This window comes from Neopsephotus bourkii, unplaced genomic scaffold, assembly GCF_033783945.1.
Source record: "Neopsephotus bourkii isolate Nb327-2 ecotype Australia unplaced genomic scaffold, CSIRO-AGI_Nbou_v1 NB_1245, whole genome shotgun sequence".
NCBI classification, from domain to species: Eukaryota; Metazoa; Chordata; class Aves; order Psittaciformes; family Psittacidae; genus Neopsephotus; species Neopsephotus bourkii.
Window position 1 is genome coordinate 85,326 of NW_026901730.1, and position 17,884 is coordinate 103,209.

The following is a 17,884-nucleotide window of genomic DNA, read 5'->3' on the forward strand; positions in this document are numbered from 1 at the left end:
ATTCTGTTCCATTATACACACACACAAAAGAATGAAGATATCTGTCAATGTTTTTTCACTAAATGCATACTGAAGCCTTCTAAAGTCGAAAAAATTACCGAAAAAATTAGTGCTATTTATGGTTTGGTCTGCAGTTTAAACAAGACTTACTTTTTAAGACTTTCTACTTAGGAAAATGCTGAATATGCAGGAGGAAAAAATTGGCACATTGTCAAGAGAGAAATGAAAATTCTAGCTCTGATTTGGTGTTGAAGATATAACTGCACCTTCTAGCTCTGGCACAATTCAGGGTGGCTGTGGCAAACTGGTTAATCTCTCTTTGCACAAATTTCACCTTCTGCGACATCGTTGCTTACTAGTGTTTTCTTAGATACCATAGCTGTGATTTACATCTGACTTCACAGACAAAGATGTATCATTAAGAGTTTAATCTGTTAAATTAATTAATCTGTTAATGTCACCTGCCCCTTCATCATCCTCTCTTTAGCCTTCCTGATATAGCTCCGTATCGCAAGCACACAATGACAGGTCATCTCATTTGTTTCTATAGCCCCTCCTGCCCTCACTGTTTTAGGTGCTGCAGACAATCTATCTTCAAAGGTGTGCAAAGGAAAACGCTAAAGACAAAACGGTGTCTGAAGGCTAGGAACTTCCTAGTCCTTAGATCCTTAATTTCTATTAAATCAATATTAATTGGCTTAGCCAAATTTTAGATTTCAGAGATCACAGTATCACAGTATGTTAGAGATTGGAAGGGACCTCAAAAGATCATCTAGTCCAATCCCCCTGCTGGAGCAGGAACACCTAGATAAGGTTACACAGGAACGTGTCCAGGCGGGTTTTGAATGTCTCCAAACAAGGAGATTCCACAACCTCCCTGGGCAGCCTGTTCCAGTGTTCTGTCACCCTCACTGAGAAGAAGTTTCTTCTCAAGTTTAAGTGGAACCTCTTGTGTTCCGGTTTGTACCCATTTCCCCTTGTCCTATCATTGTTTGCCATTGAGAAGAGCCTGGCTCCATCCTCGTGACACTCCCCCTTTATCCTTCAGGATCTTTTAGTCAGTTGGAAAATATGTATTTCTAACACAGTTAAGCAAAAGTTTTTTAGAGGTGCTCACATATGTGCATACATTACCTAATCTTTGTCAACTTTAACACAACAGCTGCCATGGAATAAAAGTGGTTTCTTTGTGTGAATGACTATGATTATACTGTTTCTATGAGAAGAAAAATGGCTCTAAAGTAAGGTATTCAATATTAAAGAGATCTACAAGGTACGAAATACTTCTTATGGTACTGAAGCCCATGTTGCAAAAAGTTCACCAGCTCCTGTGAAATGCAGCTTACACGGAAGTCTGGGAACTCGGTAGCTATCAATTGATGTAATACTTGTTAAAAATAGAATCTTGTGTTTGTGCCAATGAATCTAGGGTCTGCAGACAGAGTAAAACTTATTTGGAAGGATTGTACGTGGTAGTCAACTATACATCGTGTGAAACTGGCCAGGACATTAAAAGTATTAAGTGTTACATTTTGTATTGTTATGTATTCTGGGAGGTGATTTCAACTGTGGCTTGAAATAAAAGTAATATCAATGCCTTTAATACTGGCAATAGGATACGAGGCTTGCAATCAGCTGAGCACAACTATAAATCTTGTCTTGTTTTCCATTATGTTTACAATACACTTATAATAACATAGCTCACATGATTTCTATAGTTCCAAGTTTGTATATCTACCCATAGCCATAGTGCATATGGCTATGCACTACCCTTCTAGTGACTTTTACAGAGCACTCAAGAAGTTGACTGAAGTGTGTGTGTTGTCATTTATGTGTTCTACAGGAAAGATGAAAGGAAGAAAGAAGGGCTGTTCCTTACCTTTAACCTTTATCTTGCTGTTCATCTGTACCACTGGGCATGCAACTACTAACTTAGATGAAAGAGAAGACGACTATGTCCTGGGTAAGAGGTTACAAAAACGTCACATTTTCTCAAACAGCAAAACCCACTATGTTAAAATGCACTGTAGATGTAATTCTGTACCTGACAATAGGTCTGGGAAATGTTTGAAATTGGAACTAGGCTAACAGTGCACTGATTTCTAAGAGGGAGATTCTCAGAATTTTGCATTATGCTCTAGAAAATTGTCTTCTATACTGGCTTCTGTTTCCCATGCTTTTTGGAACTTCAAATCCTAACAAACATTGTGCTAGATATCAAAATTATTCTCTTACATCTCTACTTTAAAACCCATGGAAAAGTTCAATGTTTAGGGAATGATTAAGATCATACAGTTAGTGAATTCAGGTTTTATCTCGCCATACCACACAAATGGAGCAAAAACTGGATGAGTAACATTGCAGATCAATGTTACTCTGTCCTGTGTACAACTCTCTTGAGTCACAGTTAATTTGCAAAGCTTGGCCTAAAGATGATGTAATTACTACTCTAGCCTTTTTTCTGGGGTTTGAAGATGCTCTTTGTATAGCTCCAAGTGATTTGCTGTTGCTGGATAAATGAAAACTCACCAATTAGAGATTTTTGTGAAGAAAAATCATGTCAGAAGTGTGACGGTTAGAACTCAGAAGGTTCTCTGATTCTTTCCATTTGTAAACATTGTTTTCTTCCATTTTACTGAAATTAAGTAAGGTGGATCAAATTTCTCTACTGGATCTCATTGTGAAAGATATATCAATTTACTCCCAAGCAATTTTGAGAAAGCAAGAAGACTTTTTGGGCCATACCAAAATGTTCTTCTTTCCTTTGAGAAAATTATTTAAAACTCTGATCTCTTTCTTAAGTTGCAAAGAACTATGCAGTGGATACTGCTCCCATTTGACAGGTTTGATTTTGAAGCCTAACTGGGAATGCAGCTAAAGGGAGACTTTTTTTGTGTGTTGTCACTATACTTAATATTTCCATGTCTTTTTCAATTTCCATCCAGGTTTTTTCTCATTATCAGACTTTTGCAGCAGTGTTCCTTGAAACAAAAATATTAATTATGCACAATCAAGTCTATAGTACAAATGAAGGTAGTGCTCTAGAACTGTGTCACAATTAGTCCCTATAGTTTAAGATATGCACTGTTCTGCATTAAGCATATGCTTAGCATGTTGCACAGTCAAGATTGTTTCATACAGAATAAATCTATTTCTCTTTAACCCTGAACTGCATATATTCTCTTCTTGTTTGAGGGCAAAATCACACTTAACTTTGTCCTGCAAGTCAGTTTTATAAAAATCCTTATCTTAAATTTGCAGTTCACAAAGACCAAATTGTCTTGCTTGCTAATATAACGCATTTCGTCATCAGAACAAGAAATCTGCTGGATTAATTGTTTTTCTTCTTTTTACTTTCTTTATGAAAGACAATAAGAAATTAATCTCAAAGAAATTAAATAGTTGTGGGGTTTTTGGGAGGGTGGGGGCATTATTTTATCACTGTTAATTTTACAACCCGTTACTCAAGATAACTCAAGATGCCAATAATTGATTTAGTATGAGGAACAGTTCTGAACTTTTGTGTTTGAATTTAAAAGTAAAAAACAAATGTGATGCTTAGAAATTAAACTAGGACCCTGTTTTTGCAAGTACTGAAGACTCTGTAGTAGTGTTTAAAAAATATATTTTGCAGTACTCTATAAAATGATTAGGTTGTTGATAATTAAAATTCTATTTGTGGTTTCTTAAGAGTGAAATTCTGGTCTCAGTGAATGTAACTAGCAATTTTGTATCCTGCAATTTCACTGATAGCATTTATTTTCTAAGTTAGATGGTTATGAGAAATTGACATATTTTACCCTCTAATTCAATAAATTTCAGGTATTAAAGGATAAAGTAAGTAGTGTGCATCCATTATTATAGTAATGTCATACTTTTTGATCACATTGAATACCACTGCTTTGTGAATATGATGGGATTTTTTGTCTATTAGTATTTAAATTACAGTAATAGTAAGTTTGCAAGTCAAGTACAACGGGATACAAAAGGATTTTCAATTTGCTAACTTCTGGCAAAACGTGTCATTTTTCCACCAGTAAATAAGAGTAATAGCAAAAATAAAAGGTATAAAACTAACTAGTGTATGTATGTTGGTCAGTAATACCTTACATGGCTGGGAGCACTTTACTTGGTATTCCAAAGCCTGAATAAAATGACTCTCAAGTTGAATGTGCATTTTATTCGTATGTGAAATTTTACCAAGAATAAAAGTGACTGTTTAAAGAAGGGGTAGGAAACACATGGGTAGGAAGAGCATCGAACTGTGTGCTTGTGGGAAGCTGTCAAACTGATAAAGATGGGGAGAGAAGAAAGGGTATTCCTTAGTGGCAAGTTGTTTAGTATTGATATCACTTATCAAAGAGAAACATTTACAATTGAGTTGCAAATTCTACCATGTGAATGACAATAAATGTGAGAATGGCTGTGCTGTGTAGGAACAGTCTTGGCCAGTATCCTGTTGTTGGCATTTGCCAAAAGAAGACTGAAAGAATGGAGGAAGAAGGCAGTGACATAAAATCTAAGTTCATGCTCATTGTGAGCCATTTCAACAGCATTACTTTGCTCTTACTCTTTCACGGACACCCCCTTGTCATATTTCTGGAGTCGGCTTCATGATTAAAAACTCCATCATCTCTAAACTTGAAAATTTGCCGATAGGTCATTCCGACCGTATTATCTCCTTACGTCTTCCACTACACAATAAGCAACATGTTGTTCTTTTCAGCATATATGCTCCAACTCTGCAAGCTGACCCTGCAGAAAAAGAAAAAATCTACTCTGACCTGCGTCATCTCAAAAACAGGTTCCTATAGAAGATAAGATCATAATCCTTGGTGACTTCAACGCCTGAGTAGGAAACAACTTTGAAGCCTGGAAAGGAGTACTAGGCAAGCATGGTGTTGGCAGCTGCAGTGATAACGGTCACCTCTTACTAGAGTTCTGTGCAGAGCAACAGCTTACCATCACCAACACTATCTTCCAGCAGAAAGACAGCTGGAAGACAACCTGGATGCATCCTCGATCTAGACATTGGCACCTTATTGAGTATGTTTTACTGCGCCAGAGAAATATTCGTGATGTCTGCCAGACCAGAGTGATGCCTAGTGCAGAATGCCAAACAGACCACCGCCTTGTGTGTTGCAAACTTAATTTCCACTTCAAGACCAAACCTAAGAGGGGTGGCATTCCAAGGAGGAGGCTCAATGTTGATAATCTTCAAATAGCTGCAGTGAGGGACAGCTTTCAGGCTAACCTTCAAACTAGGCTTGAAGACCAACTTAGAGATTCTTCTCCTGAAGCGCTTTGGCAATGTATCAAAAATAGCATCCTGCAGTCCTCCGTAGAATCCATTGGGTTCTCCTCAAAGAAAAACAAAGACTGGTTTGACGATAGCAACCAGGAGGTCCAGGAATTGCTGACAAAAAAGAGATCTGCTCATCAAGCACACCTCGCTCAGCCACTCTGCCATGTAAGAAAAGCAGCCTTTCGTCTTGCATGTAGCAAACTCCAACAGAAACTTAGAGACATCCAGAACAAGTGGTGGCTCAACCTAGCAGAAAAGACTCAACTATGTGCAGATTTGGGTGACCATAGAGGATTCTATGAGGCTCTGAAGGCAGTGTATGGACCCACATTTCAGGTTCAAAGCCCCTTACTTGGTGCAGATGGCCAAACGCTTCTTACAGATAAAATCTCCATCCTGAATCGTTGGTCTGAACATTTTCAAACCCTCTTTAGCGCTAATCGTGTAGTCCAAGGCAAAGGAATCCAGCACATTCTGCAACATCCAGTGAAAAACGAATTGGATTTAGCCCCTACCATGGGAGAGACTCTTAAGGCCATACAGCAGGTGAAAACTGGCAAGGCAGCTGGAGTTGACGGAGTCCCACCTGAAATCTGTAAGCATGGAGGCCAAGCACTTCACGCTAAATTTCATGAGCTAGTTGTGTGCTGTAGGGAACAAGGCAAAATACCGTCAGACTTTCGTGACGCAATCGTCGTCACTCTGTATAAGAAAAAAGGTGTCAAGTCAGACTGCTCAAACTACCGTGGTATAACTCTGCTCTCAATTGCTGGTAAAATTCTTGCAAGAATACTATTGAACAGACTAGTACATGCTATTGCAGAAGAACTTCTACCTGAAAGTCAGTGTGGTTTCAGGGCTAATAGAAGTACCACAGACATGGTATTTGTTCTCAGACAACTGCAAGAAAAGTGTAGAGAACAGAATAAGGGGTTATACGTAACTTTCGTTGACCTCACCTAAGCTTTTGACACTTTGAGCAGAAAAGGCCTGTGGCTTATCTTGGAACGATTAGGTTGTCCCCCCAAGTTCCTCAAAATGATTATTCTGTTACATGAGGATCAGCAAGGCCAAGTCAGATATGGCGATGCACTCTCTGAGCCTTTCCCAATAACCAATGGTGTGAAACAAGGTTGCGTTCTCGCACCAACCTTATTCACAATCTTCTTTAGCATGATGCTCCAAAGGGCTACGGCAGACCTCGACGAACAAGACGGCATTTATATTCGATATCATACCGATGGTAGCCTGTTCAATCTAAGGCGACTGAAGGCCCACACTAAGACCCTAAACGATCTTGTCCGTGAACTGCTTTTTGCTGATGATGCCGCCCTTGTTGCCCACACAGAAGCAGCTCTGCAGAGTTTAACATCTTGCTTTGCGGAGGTGGCTGAGGTTTTTGGGCTGGAAGTCAGCTTGAAGAAGACAGTAGTCCTCTACCAACCTGCACCGCAAGAAGATTATCGCCATCCCCATATTACCATCGGCGAGTCAGACCTTAAGACAGTTCAGCAGTTCAGCTATCTGGGAAGCATCATTTCCTCGGATGCTGCGATCGACAAAGAGATAGACAACAGAATAGCAAAGGCATATAGAGCCTTTGTAAAACTCCATAAAAGAGTCTGGTGCAATAAACACCTGAAGAAAAGTACAAAGATCAGTGTCTATAGAGCCATTGTATTGTCTACTCTTTTATATGGATCTGAATCATGGGTCATCTACCGTCATCACCTGTGACTCCTGGAACGCTTTCATCAGCGCTGCCTCTGTACAATTCTAAACATCCATTGGACTGACTATGTGTCTAATGTCACTGTCCTTGAACAGGCAGGGCCAGCATCGAGGCCATATTGCTGAAATTGCAGCTGCGCTGGGCAGGGCACGTCTCTAGAATGAAGGATCACCGCCTCCCCAAGATCGTGTTTTATGGTGAACTTGCCACCGGTAGCCGCAAGAGAGGTCCCTCAAAGAAGAGATATAAGGACTCCCTGAAACAATACCTTAGCCTTGGCCATATTGGTTACCATCAGTGGTCCACCTTGGCCTCCAATCGGGAGACTTGGAGGCACACCATACATAATGCCGCTGCCTCCTTTGAGAGCTCACAAAGAACTAGTCTTGAGGAGAAAATACAACGCAGGAAGAATCGCGCCCCACCTGTTCCACCCAAGAAGACCTTCTGCTGTGCTTTTTGTAGCTGGATTTGCCTATCCCACATTGGCCTTCTTAGTCATCAGTGTGCTTTTATTAAGCGTGGGTAAAGCCCTTCCCAAATCTTCGTTCACGAAGTCAAGCCGTGGTGATGATGACTTTGCTCTTACCACAAACTATGGAGTGGAAAGATGATTGTTAAAACAGACCTGTAGTGCTGTTAGTGTCTTCTGTTATAAAAACCTATGCAAGTGGTGTAATTAAGCTATTATATTAAAAAATCATGGAGGAGGGGGAGGAGAGGAGGTTTTGCTTTGCTTTATTTTGGTTTTAGTACGGCAAGTTATAACTTTCATGTGACAGTGAGCATCAGCTGTAACCATTAGTTAACATATTTCTAATAAAACAGACTCAGTTTTCTTGGTCTAGGGTAGTACGGTGCTATAATTATATGGATTTTCTAAGTTTATCTGGACCAGATACCTAAATCAGATGGGTAATAAATATCCAACAGGGCCAGGTCCATTGTGGAGAGCTAAAATAATTTTCTTTTTAAAACAGCAAATGCAAAATGCTATACTTAAGAAGGAGAACTTGTTGAACTTCATAAGGTTCTTGTTATCCCACTTATCCAGCCTATCCAGGTCTTCCTGCATGGTGGTTCTTCGAAGTGTCTACTTCTCTACTCGGTTTGGTACCATTGGCAAACCTCTTGGTTAGGTTACACTTGATCTCGCCTTCCAGATTACTTACAAAAGCACTGAACAGTGTTGGGTCCAATATCAAACCCTGGGGGACCACACTTCTGACAGGTCTCCAGTTAGAAAAGGAGCTATTCACCACTACCTTTGGGGTGTGGCCAGTCAGGCAGTTCCCCACCCACTGCACTGATCACTTGTCTACACTGTAAGACACCAATTTTTCCAGGAGGAGGTTGAGGGAAACTGTCTTCAAAGACCTGGGGAGATCCAGGTAGATCAAAATAAATTGGCTATATACATGGTACTGATGCGCGGATTGACTCCACAACTCGTTAAAAGTTGTAAAGTAGGTATGCTTTTTATTCAGCGTTGAGACGCACGGGGATAATTCCTCAAAGTCATGCGTGCCCCAGTGTTGTTTCCCTCTACATTTATAAGGTTGCACCATACACCTATACATATTCATGTCCTATCCCTGTTTCCTATTACAATGAGCTAGAAGGTCCTTTGCGCCTGCACAGTGCCCCCTCTGGTCATAGGCAGGGGTCTCAAGATGAAGTAAATGAGTCTTCCTCCTGTGGGTAGGGGTCTTAAAGATGAAGTAAATGAGTCTTCCTCTTCTTGAACTTTTCACCTTTTAGTCTTCACGTACGGCCTTAGGGTTTGGTCCCAGCCATCAACCATCTGCTTCTCCCTCTTAACAGTAGATTCAGGGGTCTGCTTTTCCCTATCAATAGGTGCTTATCGGTAGAATCAGGTGTCTGCTTTTCCTTGTCAATAGAACCAAGTGTCTGCTTTTCCTTATCAATAGTTAGTGCCTTTGTTCTGCTTAGTAGGCATGATAGGTACAGGCAATACCTTTTCTTAAGCAAGCGAATTCCTCTAACCCCCCTGTACGACCCCCCTGTACATGGGTCAACCCTCTGCATCAGTATTAGTCTGTCTGTACACTGAAGGAAGTACAAAAAGGTTTAATATGTAATAAGGAATATTTAGGCTGTATACTACAAAACAGGATTATCTTGCAAGAATGGTAGTAGACAGGGAACTGACTGCTTCAGGTGGATGGAAAGTTTACTTCACTGGATTTTTTTTTTTTTTTTGAAGAACAGTTTGGACAGCTGTCAGGAAAGGTCTCAAGGTATTTATTCCATAGAAATATGCCAAAAGTTGAATGTGAACCTCCCTTAAAATTCCTTCCAGTTTTAGCTTCCCATGTTTCTATTGGAGAATATTCAGTGACCTTCCTGACAGACATTTTCCCTAAATATCATACACTGTGCATTTCACACAGGACCTAAAATGTAGTAGGAACAATTTATGTCACTGTTCAAGAGCAAAGGAGGAGTCCTTATACTAAGAATTAATTTTCTTGAGGTATATTTCATATGAAATATTAGTACAAACAAATTTGGATTTTTTTTTTTATCATCTCCATGAGTTAAGTTTTCCCAGATGTAAAATAATGGCGAAGAATTCTTTCAGTGTTCCCAGACACAAGAATGATTCCGTTCCCATGAATCCCTTTGAGACGTCTTTCTTCAGAGTTACTTGGTTATTGTTTGAACTGGAGGGTTTGGCACACAGGGGTTATAAAGGGTACAGATTTTAGTCAACACACAGTAACTTCATAGCACTCCTAAGAAAATAAACATCTGATAGCCAAAAAGTATGACACAGTGTTGTGGTTTAAGCCCAGATGGTAACTCAGAACCACACAGCTCACTCCCCTCCTTCCTGCTCCTGGAGGGATGAGGAGGAGAATCGGAAGAATGTGACTCCAACAGGTTAAGAACAGTCCAGTAACTAAGGTATACAAAACAACTACTGCTACCACCAATAATAATAATGATAAGGGAAATAACAAGATGAAAGAATATAAAAGTAACAGGGGAAAAGGAAAAAAATAAACACAAGTGATGTAAAATACCACCACAAAAATGCTCACCACCTGCAGACTGATACCCAGCCTGACCCAAGCAGCGATCTGGTCTTCTGGGTAACTTCCCCCAGTTTATATACTGGGCATGAAGTGCTGTGGTGTGGAATACCCCTTTGGTTACTTTGGGTCAGGTGTTCTCTCTGCTTCCTCCCAGCTTCCCATGCCCCTCCTCACTGGCAGAACATGAGACTGAAAAGTCCTTGATCAGAGTAGGCATTACTTACCAACAACTAAAACATCGGTGTGTTATCAGTACAATTCTCAGACTGAAGTTGAAAACAGCCTGCACCATCTACTAAGAAGCTAAAAATGACTGCTACAGCTGAACCCAGGACACACAGTATTTATGTATGCAGCAGATGTCAGTACATCTGACTGACGGTGCTATTGTGACTGCAGAGGAAAGGCCTCAGGAGGTAAGCAAAACAAGGATTTAGTTATGTGGGTTTAATGTGAAATAGGTTAGGAGTTGAGACCAGAAAGTTCCTAAGATAAACTGTACTAAGCCATTTGTTCATCATCTTTCTAGTTTTGCAACTATGCTTGCACACTCTTTCTTTTTTGATAGCCCACAGCAGTGGTGTGGCATAATGTAGAAAGCAAAATGAGCTGACATAACCTTATGTCTGAAATTCCAGTAGTTAGGAAACCTAGTAAGTTTTCACAACCTCCTCCTTGACTGAACTGAGGTCACTAACACAGGTCATGTGGTTTTCATTTCTTGTATTTCAAGAAAATAACGTGTTTATAAACCAGCTGCCAGCCCTCACCCCAACCATATTTCAGTTGGATCAGCTTCTGTAGAGCCGTGAATGTGATTTTTACCATTTCAGGGGTTATTCCAGAAACTTTGATGTTATGAAGCCATTTTATTCCCTACTACTGAATGGGGGAAATCCAGTGTTTCATTTTGCAGTGAAGTATCCTCTCAGCTTCTCAGTGTTGAGCCTTTTTATCCCTTCCAAAGGATTCCCAGACCTGGTGGAGAACTTTAAACCTTTGAGGACCAATTTGGAATCTCTTGAGACTTCCAAATCCTAATTCTTTTTGGACTCAGGAAGATTCAGATAAGGCAGCTGGCAAGAAATTAAATTCAGAAATGCAAGCAGAGTTCCATAGGAAGTTTACTGAATCTAGTGACTCTTAAAAATGTTTCTTTTAACTCATTTGCATTTCTATTAGAAAGTCTTCAATAATATTTTCAAATTCCTGACTTCAAATTCTGGAAATAAAATTTCACTAGTGAGGAAACAATCACAAACTATTTAAGGGACTGAATATTTAATAAGAGTTTTGAAAATAGTAACCGTAATCTGTATTTTAACACCAAATTGTCCATTTTTTGAAAATATAATTTGTGTGCTACAATTTTTGTGTGGATGGCAATTGTGTAATAAAGGTTGTTAATATTTTTAGGATTTGAATGCTATGAATTAAAAAGAGTGCTGAAAATTGTTTCTTTCTCATAGGTTTAATAGTTACAAGTGACTCAAATGTAATAAAATTAGTAAACTTCTACTGACCTCAGTATTTATGAGGGTTTATCTCAGCTGTGCATTTCACTTAAAGGTTATAAAATAAGGTAAACTTTATATGTTAAAACCAGATATCCACTGTGGAGCTAGATAGTAGTTATACCAATTTCCTTTTTACCATGTCATAAAGCCTGATTTTTATGTATTCTTTAAATTAAAACTGGAAACTTTATCTAGTTAGTAGCACAAAGCTGTGCAATGGTCATGTAAATTCTCGTCCCCTGTGGTTTGTTTTTTGTTTTTTTCCCCCTCCTGTTTCCTGGACTGCTGCAACGAACGAGCACTGATGGATACATTTGCATATACATGTTAAGAGACATTAATGTTCTGACTAGCTGTGGGAAAATGAATGAAAATGTTAGGTCTGGTTTTTTTTTGCTGCTGTTGCAAGCACACAAGCTTCGTAAAGATTTCAAAGGCCTCTAGGGTAAAATAGTTCCTAGGAAAAGCAAAGCAGGAAAAGATATTAAACCATATATTGATAAGGGAACTGTATCACAAATTGGATCATCAGTCAGAATTTCCATATTAGGCATTAACAGTGTAAAACTTCAATAGCGTTTTTCATTATATATATGATGTTTTGTTACAAAACATTCCCTTTGAAAACATTGAAAGGCATAGAAATAGCACAATTTGAAAACATATGGTTTCTTTTCACCTTAACTTTCTGGTTGTGTACTTCTTAACTCCCAAAAGCTCTAATGCCAGAACAGTGAGACCAAAGAAAAAAAAGACAGGATGATGACATTTCCATTGTATTGAATGGCTTTATGTGCCAGTAAAGTGTAATCTGAGGGGGGAATGGTGCCCTCTTCAGGGCGTCTTGCCTTGTTTATTCCACACTGCTACGAGATGTCTGTATAACCTATGTTCACTATTAGAAGTGCATTGAGGAGAGCACAAGGAACCCTCTTTCTGCCTTTTTTTATGTAGCTGTTGTGCCTTTAGGAGATATTAGGATTTTCTCAATGTATTTCTTGTTCAGAATTGCTTACTAGCTCCATAGGTGTTTAGATATTAGAATCATAGAACAGTTAGGGTTGGAAAGGACCTTAAGATAGAATCATAGAATACTTAGGGTTGGAAAGACCTTAAGATTATCTAGATCCAAACCCCCTGCCATGGCCAGGGACACCTCACACTAAACCATGTCACCCAAGGCTCTGTCCAACCTGGCCTTGAACACTGCCAGGGATGGAGCATTCACAGCTTTCCTGGGCAACCCATTCCAGTGCCTCGCCACTCTCACAGTAAAGAACTTTTTCCTTATATCTAACCTAAACTTCCCCTGTTTAAGTTTGAACTCATTACCCTTTGTCCTATCACTACAGTTCCTAAAGAAGAATCCCTCCCCATCATCCTTGTAGACCCCCTTCAGATACTGGAAAGCTGCTATAAGGTCTCCATGCAGCCTTCTCTTCTTCAGGATGAAAAGCCCAAAATTTCTCAGCCTGTCTTCATATGGGAGGTGGGTGGGAGGGAGATGTTTATGATGAGAAGTTAAAGTTTATAATATGAGCTGTTTCGGTTGAAACTTGAAGTCGCATACTCGGTTTGCTCAAATGGACTTTGTGTCGCTGTGCAAATGACGATTTTCTTTCTACATTTATGTTTAGAGTGGTCAGAGCTTTACAGCCAGATGTTATGTAGTGCCTGTCTAGCAGAAGATGCAAGCACCGTTATTTTGAAGTCATGCTGTTCAGTGAAGCAAATTAACTTAATTAACAGCTGTTCTACCTCTCTTGTGTATTACAGGTGCTGCTTTGCCACCACTGAAACTAGGGCATTCAGTCTGTGCCATGAAAGCAGATGAAGGTCCATGCAAAGCAATCCATATGCGCTATTACTTCAATATTCAAAGCCATGAGTGTGAAATATTTGAATATGGTGGATGCCATGGCAATGAAAACAACTTTCTAACACTGGAAGAATGTCAGAAGAAGTGTGTGGTAACAGGCCAGTACACATTCTCTTATATTAGTTCTTTATTTGCATGTTATTTCTCATCCACAAACCATCTGAATTTTGGAAATAGAGGCCCTCTTCAGTTCCTATTAATACAGTAATTTGATGCCTTTAATTTTGTTCCCAAGTACTATACTTGGTTTTAGATATCTGAATTACTTTACACTGTGCAAGCAAACGTTCAGGATTCAGAAAAGATAAGTGTGACTTCTTTTAGTGGACTTGTGGAATAGAAAGACCAATGAGAGAAAGCTTATTTTCTAGCTAGAGCCCTTGTTTTGAATGAGTTCTTACATTAAAATTTATTCTAAGTCTGGCTAAGCTGGTGGGCAGCACAGATGCCCTTTATTGCTTTCATAGTACCTAAGCTAACTTTAATCCCAGGTTTCTCCTTTACTTGAGGAACTGATAGAAGCTGTCCAAAATCTTGGGCATCTTTATAACTCAACATAAGTAGAACTACAGTAGTAAATAATTTTCATTAAAAAGTGACAGTTATAGCTGTTTGTCATAAAAAATCTGTTTTGTTGAAAGAAGAAAATGAGATCCAAAATATGATACCCAGCAGAATATGAAGGAAGTGATTTGTAAATGTTGTCTTTTCTATAAAAAATGATCCTTGTAACTAAGGCTTTTAGCCTCATGAAAGTAGCCAACTCCTGTTCCTCGCAGGAATGCATGAAAGTCATAGGATTCTTACAATTGAATGTTAATGGCCATGGATCTAGAACTTTGACAAGTTCATGTTTTTAGAGTCCGAAGGAACTTTATTGAGAGTTTCCTCTGGATACCTAATATGGATCTTGCTTTCATGGAAATTAGGTAGAATGTGTCTGGTTGTCTGAACAGGAACTGATAGTGAGAGAAGTACTGAGGGGGAGCAATAGGAATAGAAAATACCAGAATAAAGATCACCTCAAGGGTGTGTGATAACCCTAATATAGTATACCAAACATACACAGTTTGTTGTTGGTTTGTTGAGGGTTTTGCTTTTTTTTTTCCCAAGTGAATTCATGCATTAGATGTTCATTTATTTAGACTTTGAGGTAAGAGGAAAGGTTTTTTAAGTGTGTGCTGAGTTTAGCTGTAACAGCTGTTTTTCTTCCTCTTAGTAGCTGGTGCAGGTATCTTTTCAACTTCAGTCTGAGAACTGTACTGATAACACTGATGTTTTAGTTGTTTCTAAGTAATGCCTACTCTGATCAGGGACTTTTCAGTCTCATACTCTGCCAGTGAGGAGGAGCACGGAAAGCCAGGAGGAAGAGAGAGAGAACACCTGACCAAAAGTAACGAAAGGGGTATTCCGCACCACAGCACTTCATGCCCAGTATATAAACTGGGGGAAGTCACCCAGAAGGCCAGATCGCTGCTTGGGTCGGGCTGAATATCGGTCTGCAGGTGGTGAGCATTTTTGTGGTGGTATTTTATATCACTTGTGTTTATTTTTTTCCTTTTCCCCTGTTAGTTTTATATTCCGTTCCCTTGTTATTTCCCTTATCATTATTGTTACTGGTGGTAGAAGTAGTGGTTTTGTGTTATACCTTAGTTACTGGACTGTTCTTATCTCAATCCGTGGGATTCACATTCTTTTGATTCTCCTCCCCATCCCTCTGGGAACAGGAAGAGCAAGAAGAGGGGGAGTGAGCGAGCAGCTTCGAGATTGTGAATTGCCAGCCGTGCTTAAACTATGACACTGTGTTGCCACCTGAAGGGCTGTGTCTGCCATAGCTAAGACTGGTGTTTGGTTTCCCCCCCCCAGCCCTGAAGGTTACCACCCCCCTTCCTTTATGCCCCTTTCCTTCTTAGTTAGCTTTAAATTGCTTCCAGTTATTTTAAATTAATTAGTTAATGTGCTTACACTATGATCAGGGACTGTAGTGACAGGACAAGGGGTAATGGGTTTAAACTTAAACAGGGGAAGTTCAGCTTAGATGGAAGGAAGAAGTTCTTTATTGTGAGGGTGGTGAGGCACTGGAACAGGTTGCCCAAAGAAGTGGTAAATGCTCCATCCCTGGCAGTATTCAAGGCCAGGTTGGATAGAGCCTTGGGTGACACTATCTAGGGTGAGGTGTCCCTGCCCATGGCAGGGGTTGGAACTAGATGATCTTAAGGTCCTTTCCAACCCAAACCATTCTGTGATTCTATGATTCATTCTCACTAGAAGGTGCTTTTCAGTCACATATGTCTTGCCAAGCAGCAGAATATGTCAGTAGGTGTTACTGAGATCAAGACAGTGGTGCTGGGCAATTCTGCAGTGCAGTTTACAGGTTATTCTGTGGATGGCCAACACAATCAAATTAAAATTGTTACTCTCTCCTGCCTATTAGACATGTGCCCTGATAACACATTACTGCTATGCAGATCTTGGTTGGTGTTAGTTTGTTTGCCCTTTTTTTTATAACCTGTGCTAGCCCTGGGTCTTTCCAGAAAACTGAAAAACTGAAAAACTGCTGGTTCTGTAGGCACTGAGTTGGTATCCAGGATATAAATTTATATCTCCTAGGATCAGCAGAGGTCACTTGCAAGCACAGCAAGTTTATGTATGTTACAAAAAATGCTTCCAGAAATTTCAAATTAGAAACTTGTTTTCAGAAGTTGCTTTTTGGGGTTTCTGATCCAAACAGACTATATATATATGTATATATATATATAAAAAAGACGATTTATAGCATCATGCTTTGTCTGTATTAAGTATACATGTCTCTGCTACCCACCTCTGTCCCTTCCAGAATTCACACCTATGTAGTATTTAGATCAGGTCTTAAATCTGTTACATTGTCTGTTTCATAGCACATTTGTATTTCGTGAATAAAAATTACTATGGATTGTGTCACTAGATTGTTTCTAGATATCAGAGTAAGTATCTGTCTCCCATCTCAGTGTGAAAATAATGATTGGGACTAATGTGCACATTACAAGGGCACGTAGGGATAGGATAAGGGGGAATGACTTTCAACTGACAGTAGGGAGATTTAGATTAGATATCACGAAGAAATTCTTCCCTATAGGGGTGGTGAGGCACAGGTTGCCCAGACCAGCTGTGGCTCCCCCATCCCTGTCAGTGTTTAAGGCTAGGTTGGACAGGGTTTGGAGCAACCTGGTCTAGTCAAAGGTGTCCCTGCCTGTGGCAAGGGATTGGTACTAGGTAGCCTTTAGAGTTCTTTAACTGTTCTATGATTACCCTAAGTAGTATTTTAATAATGTTGGTCATCATGCTTCTGATCCTCAGAATCTGCAGACTTAAACAGATGATACCAATAAGCCAGGTGCTGTAAATAAACAATTTATTGTCTTCCCTTTTGCAGATGGAAAAAGGAGGGTGGTAAGGCAACAGAAAAATTAGTGAAGCCCACAGGTTGTACTTCAGTCAGAGCAGGGAGTAAAGCTCAGGGTGTCTGGCATTTACTTGAACAGTAGATATAATCATAGAATCACGGAATCATAGAATCATAGAATAGTTACGGTTGGAAAGGACCTTCAGATCATCAAGTTCCAACGCCCCTGCCATGGGCAGGGACGCCTCACACTAAACCATGCCACCCAAGGCTCTGTCCAGCCTGGCCTTGAACACCACCAGGGATGGAGCATTCACAACTTCCCTGGACAACCCATTCCGGTGCCTCATCATCCTTACAATAAAGAACTTCCTCCTTATATTCAATCTAAACTTCCCTTGTTTAAGTTTGAATCCATTACCCCTTTTCCTATCACTACAGTCCCTAATGAAGAGTCCTTCTCCAGCATCCTTATAGCCTCCCTTCAGATACCGGAAGGCTGCTATGATGTCTCCACGCAGCCTTCTCTTCTCCACGCTGAACAGTTCCAACTTTCTCAGCTTATCTTCATACAGGAGGTGCTCCAGCCCCCTGATCATAACCGTGGTCCTCCTCTGGACTTGTTCCAATAGTTCCATCTCCTTTTTATGTTGAGGACACCAGAACTGCACACAGTAAGTGAGGTCTCATGAGAGCAGAGTAGAAGGGCAGGGTCACCTCCTTCGACCTGCTGGTCATGCTCCTTTTGATGAAGCCTAGGATATGATTGGCTTTCTGGGCTGCGAGTGCACACTGCCCCTCATGTTAAGTTTCTCATCGACCAACACCCCCAAGTCCTTCTCCGCAGGGCTGCTCTGAATCTCTTCTCTGCCCAGCCTGTAGCTGTGCCTGGGATTGCTCTGACCCAGGTGTAGGACCTTGCACTTGGCATGGTTAAACTTCATGAGGTTGGCATCAGCCCACCTCACAAGCTTGTCGAGGTCCCTCTGGATGGCATTCCTTCCCTC

General features: G+C 40.1%; 1 protein-coding gene across 1 annotated transcript in view; it reads left to right on the forward strand.

Annotated features, from left to right (window-relative positions):
- The window catches only part of TFPI (tissue factor pathway inhibitor), a 56,839-nt gene that overhangs the window by 15,306 nt on the left and 23,649 nt on the right, over positions 1–17,884 (forward strand). Inside the window, 2 exon segments of the mRNA XM_061364644.1 lie at positions 1,844–1,963; positions 13,393–13,593. Of these exon segments, the coding sequence (XP_061220628.1) occupies positions 1,849–1,963; positions 13,393–13,593 (316 nt within the window). The 5' untranslated portion in view covers positions 1,844–1,848.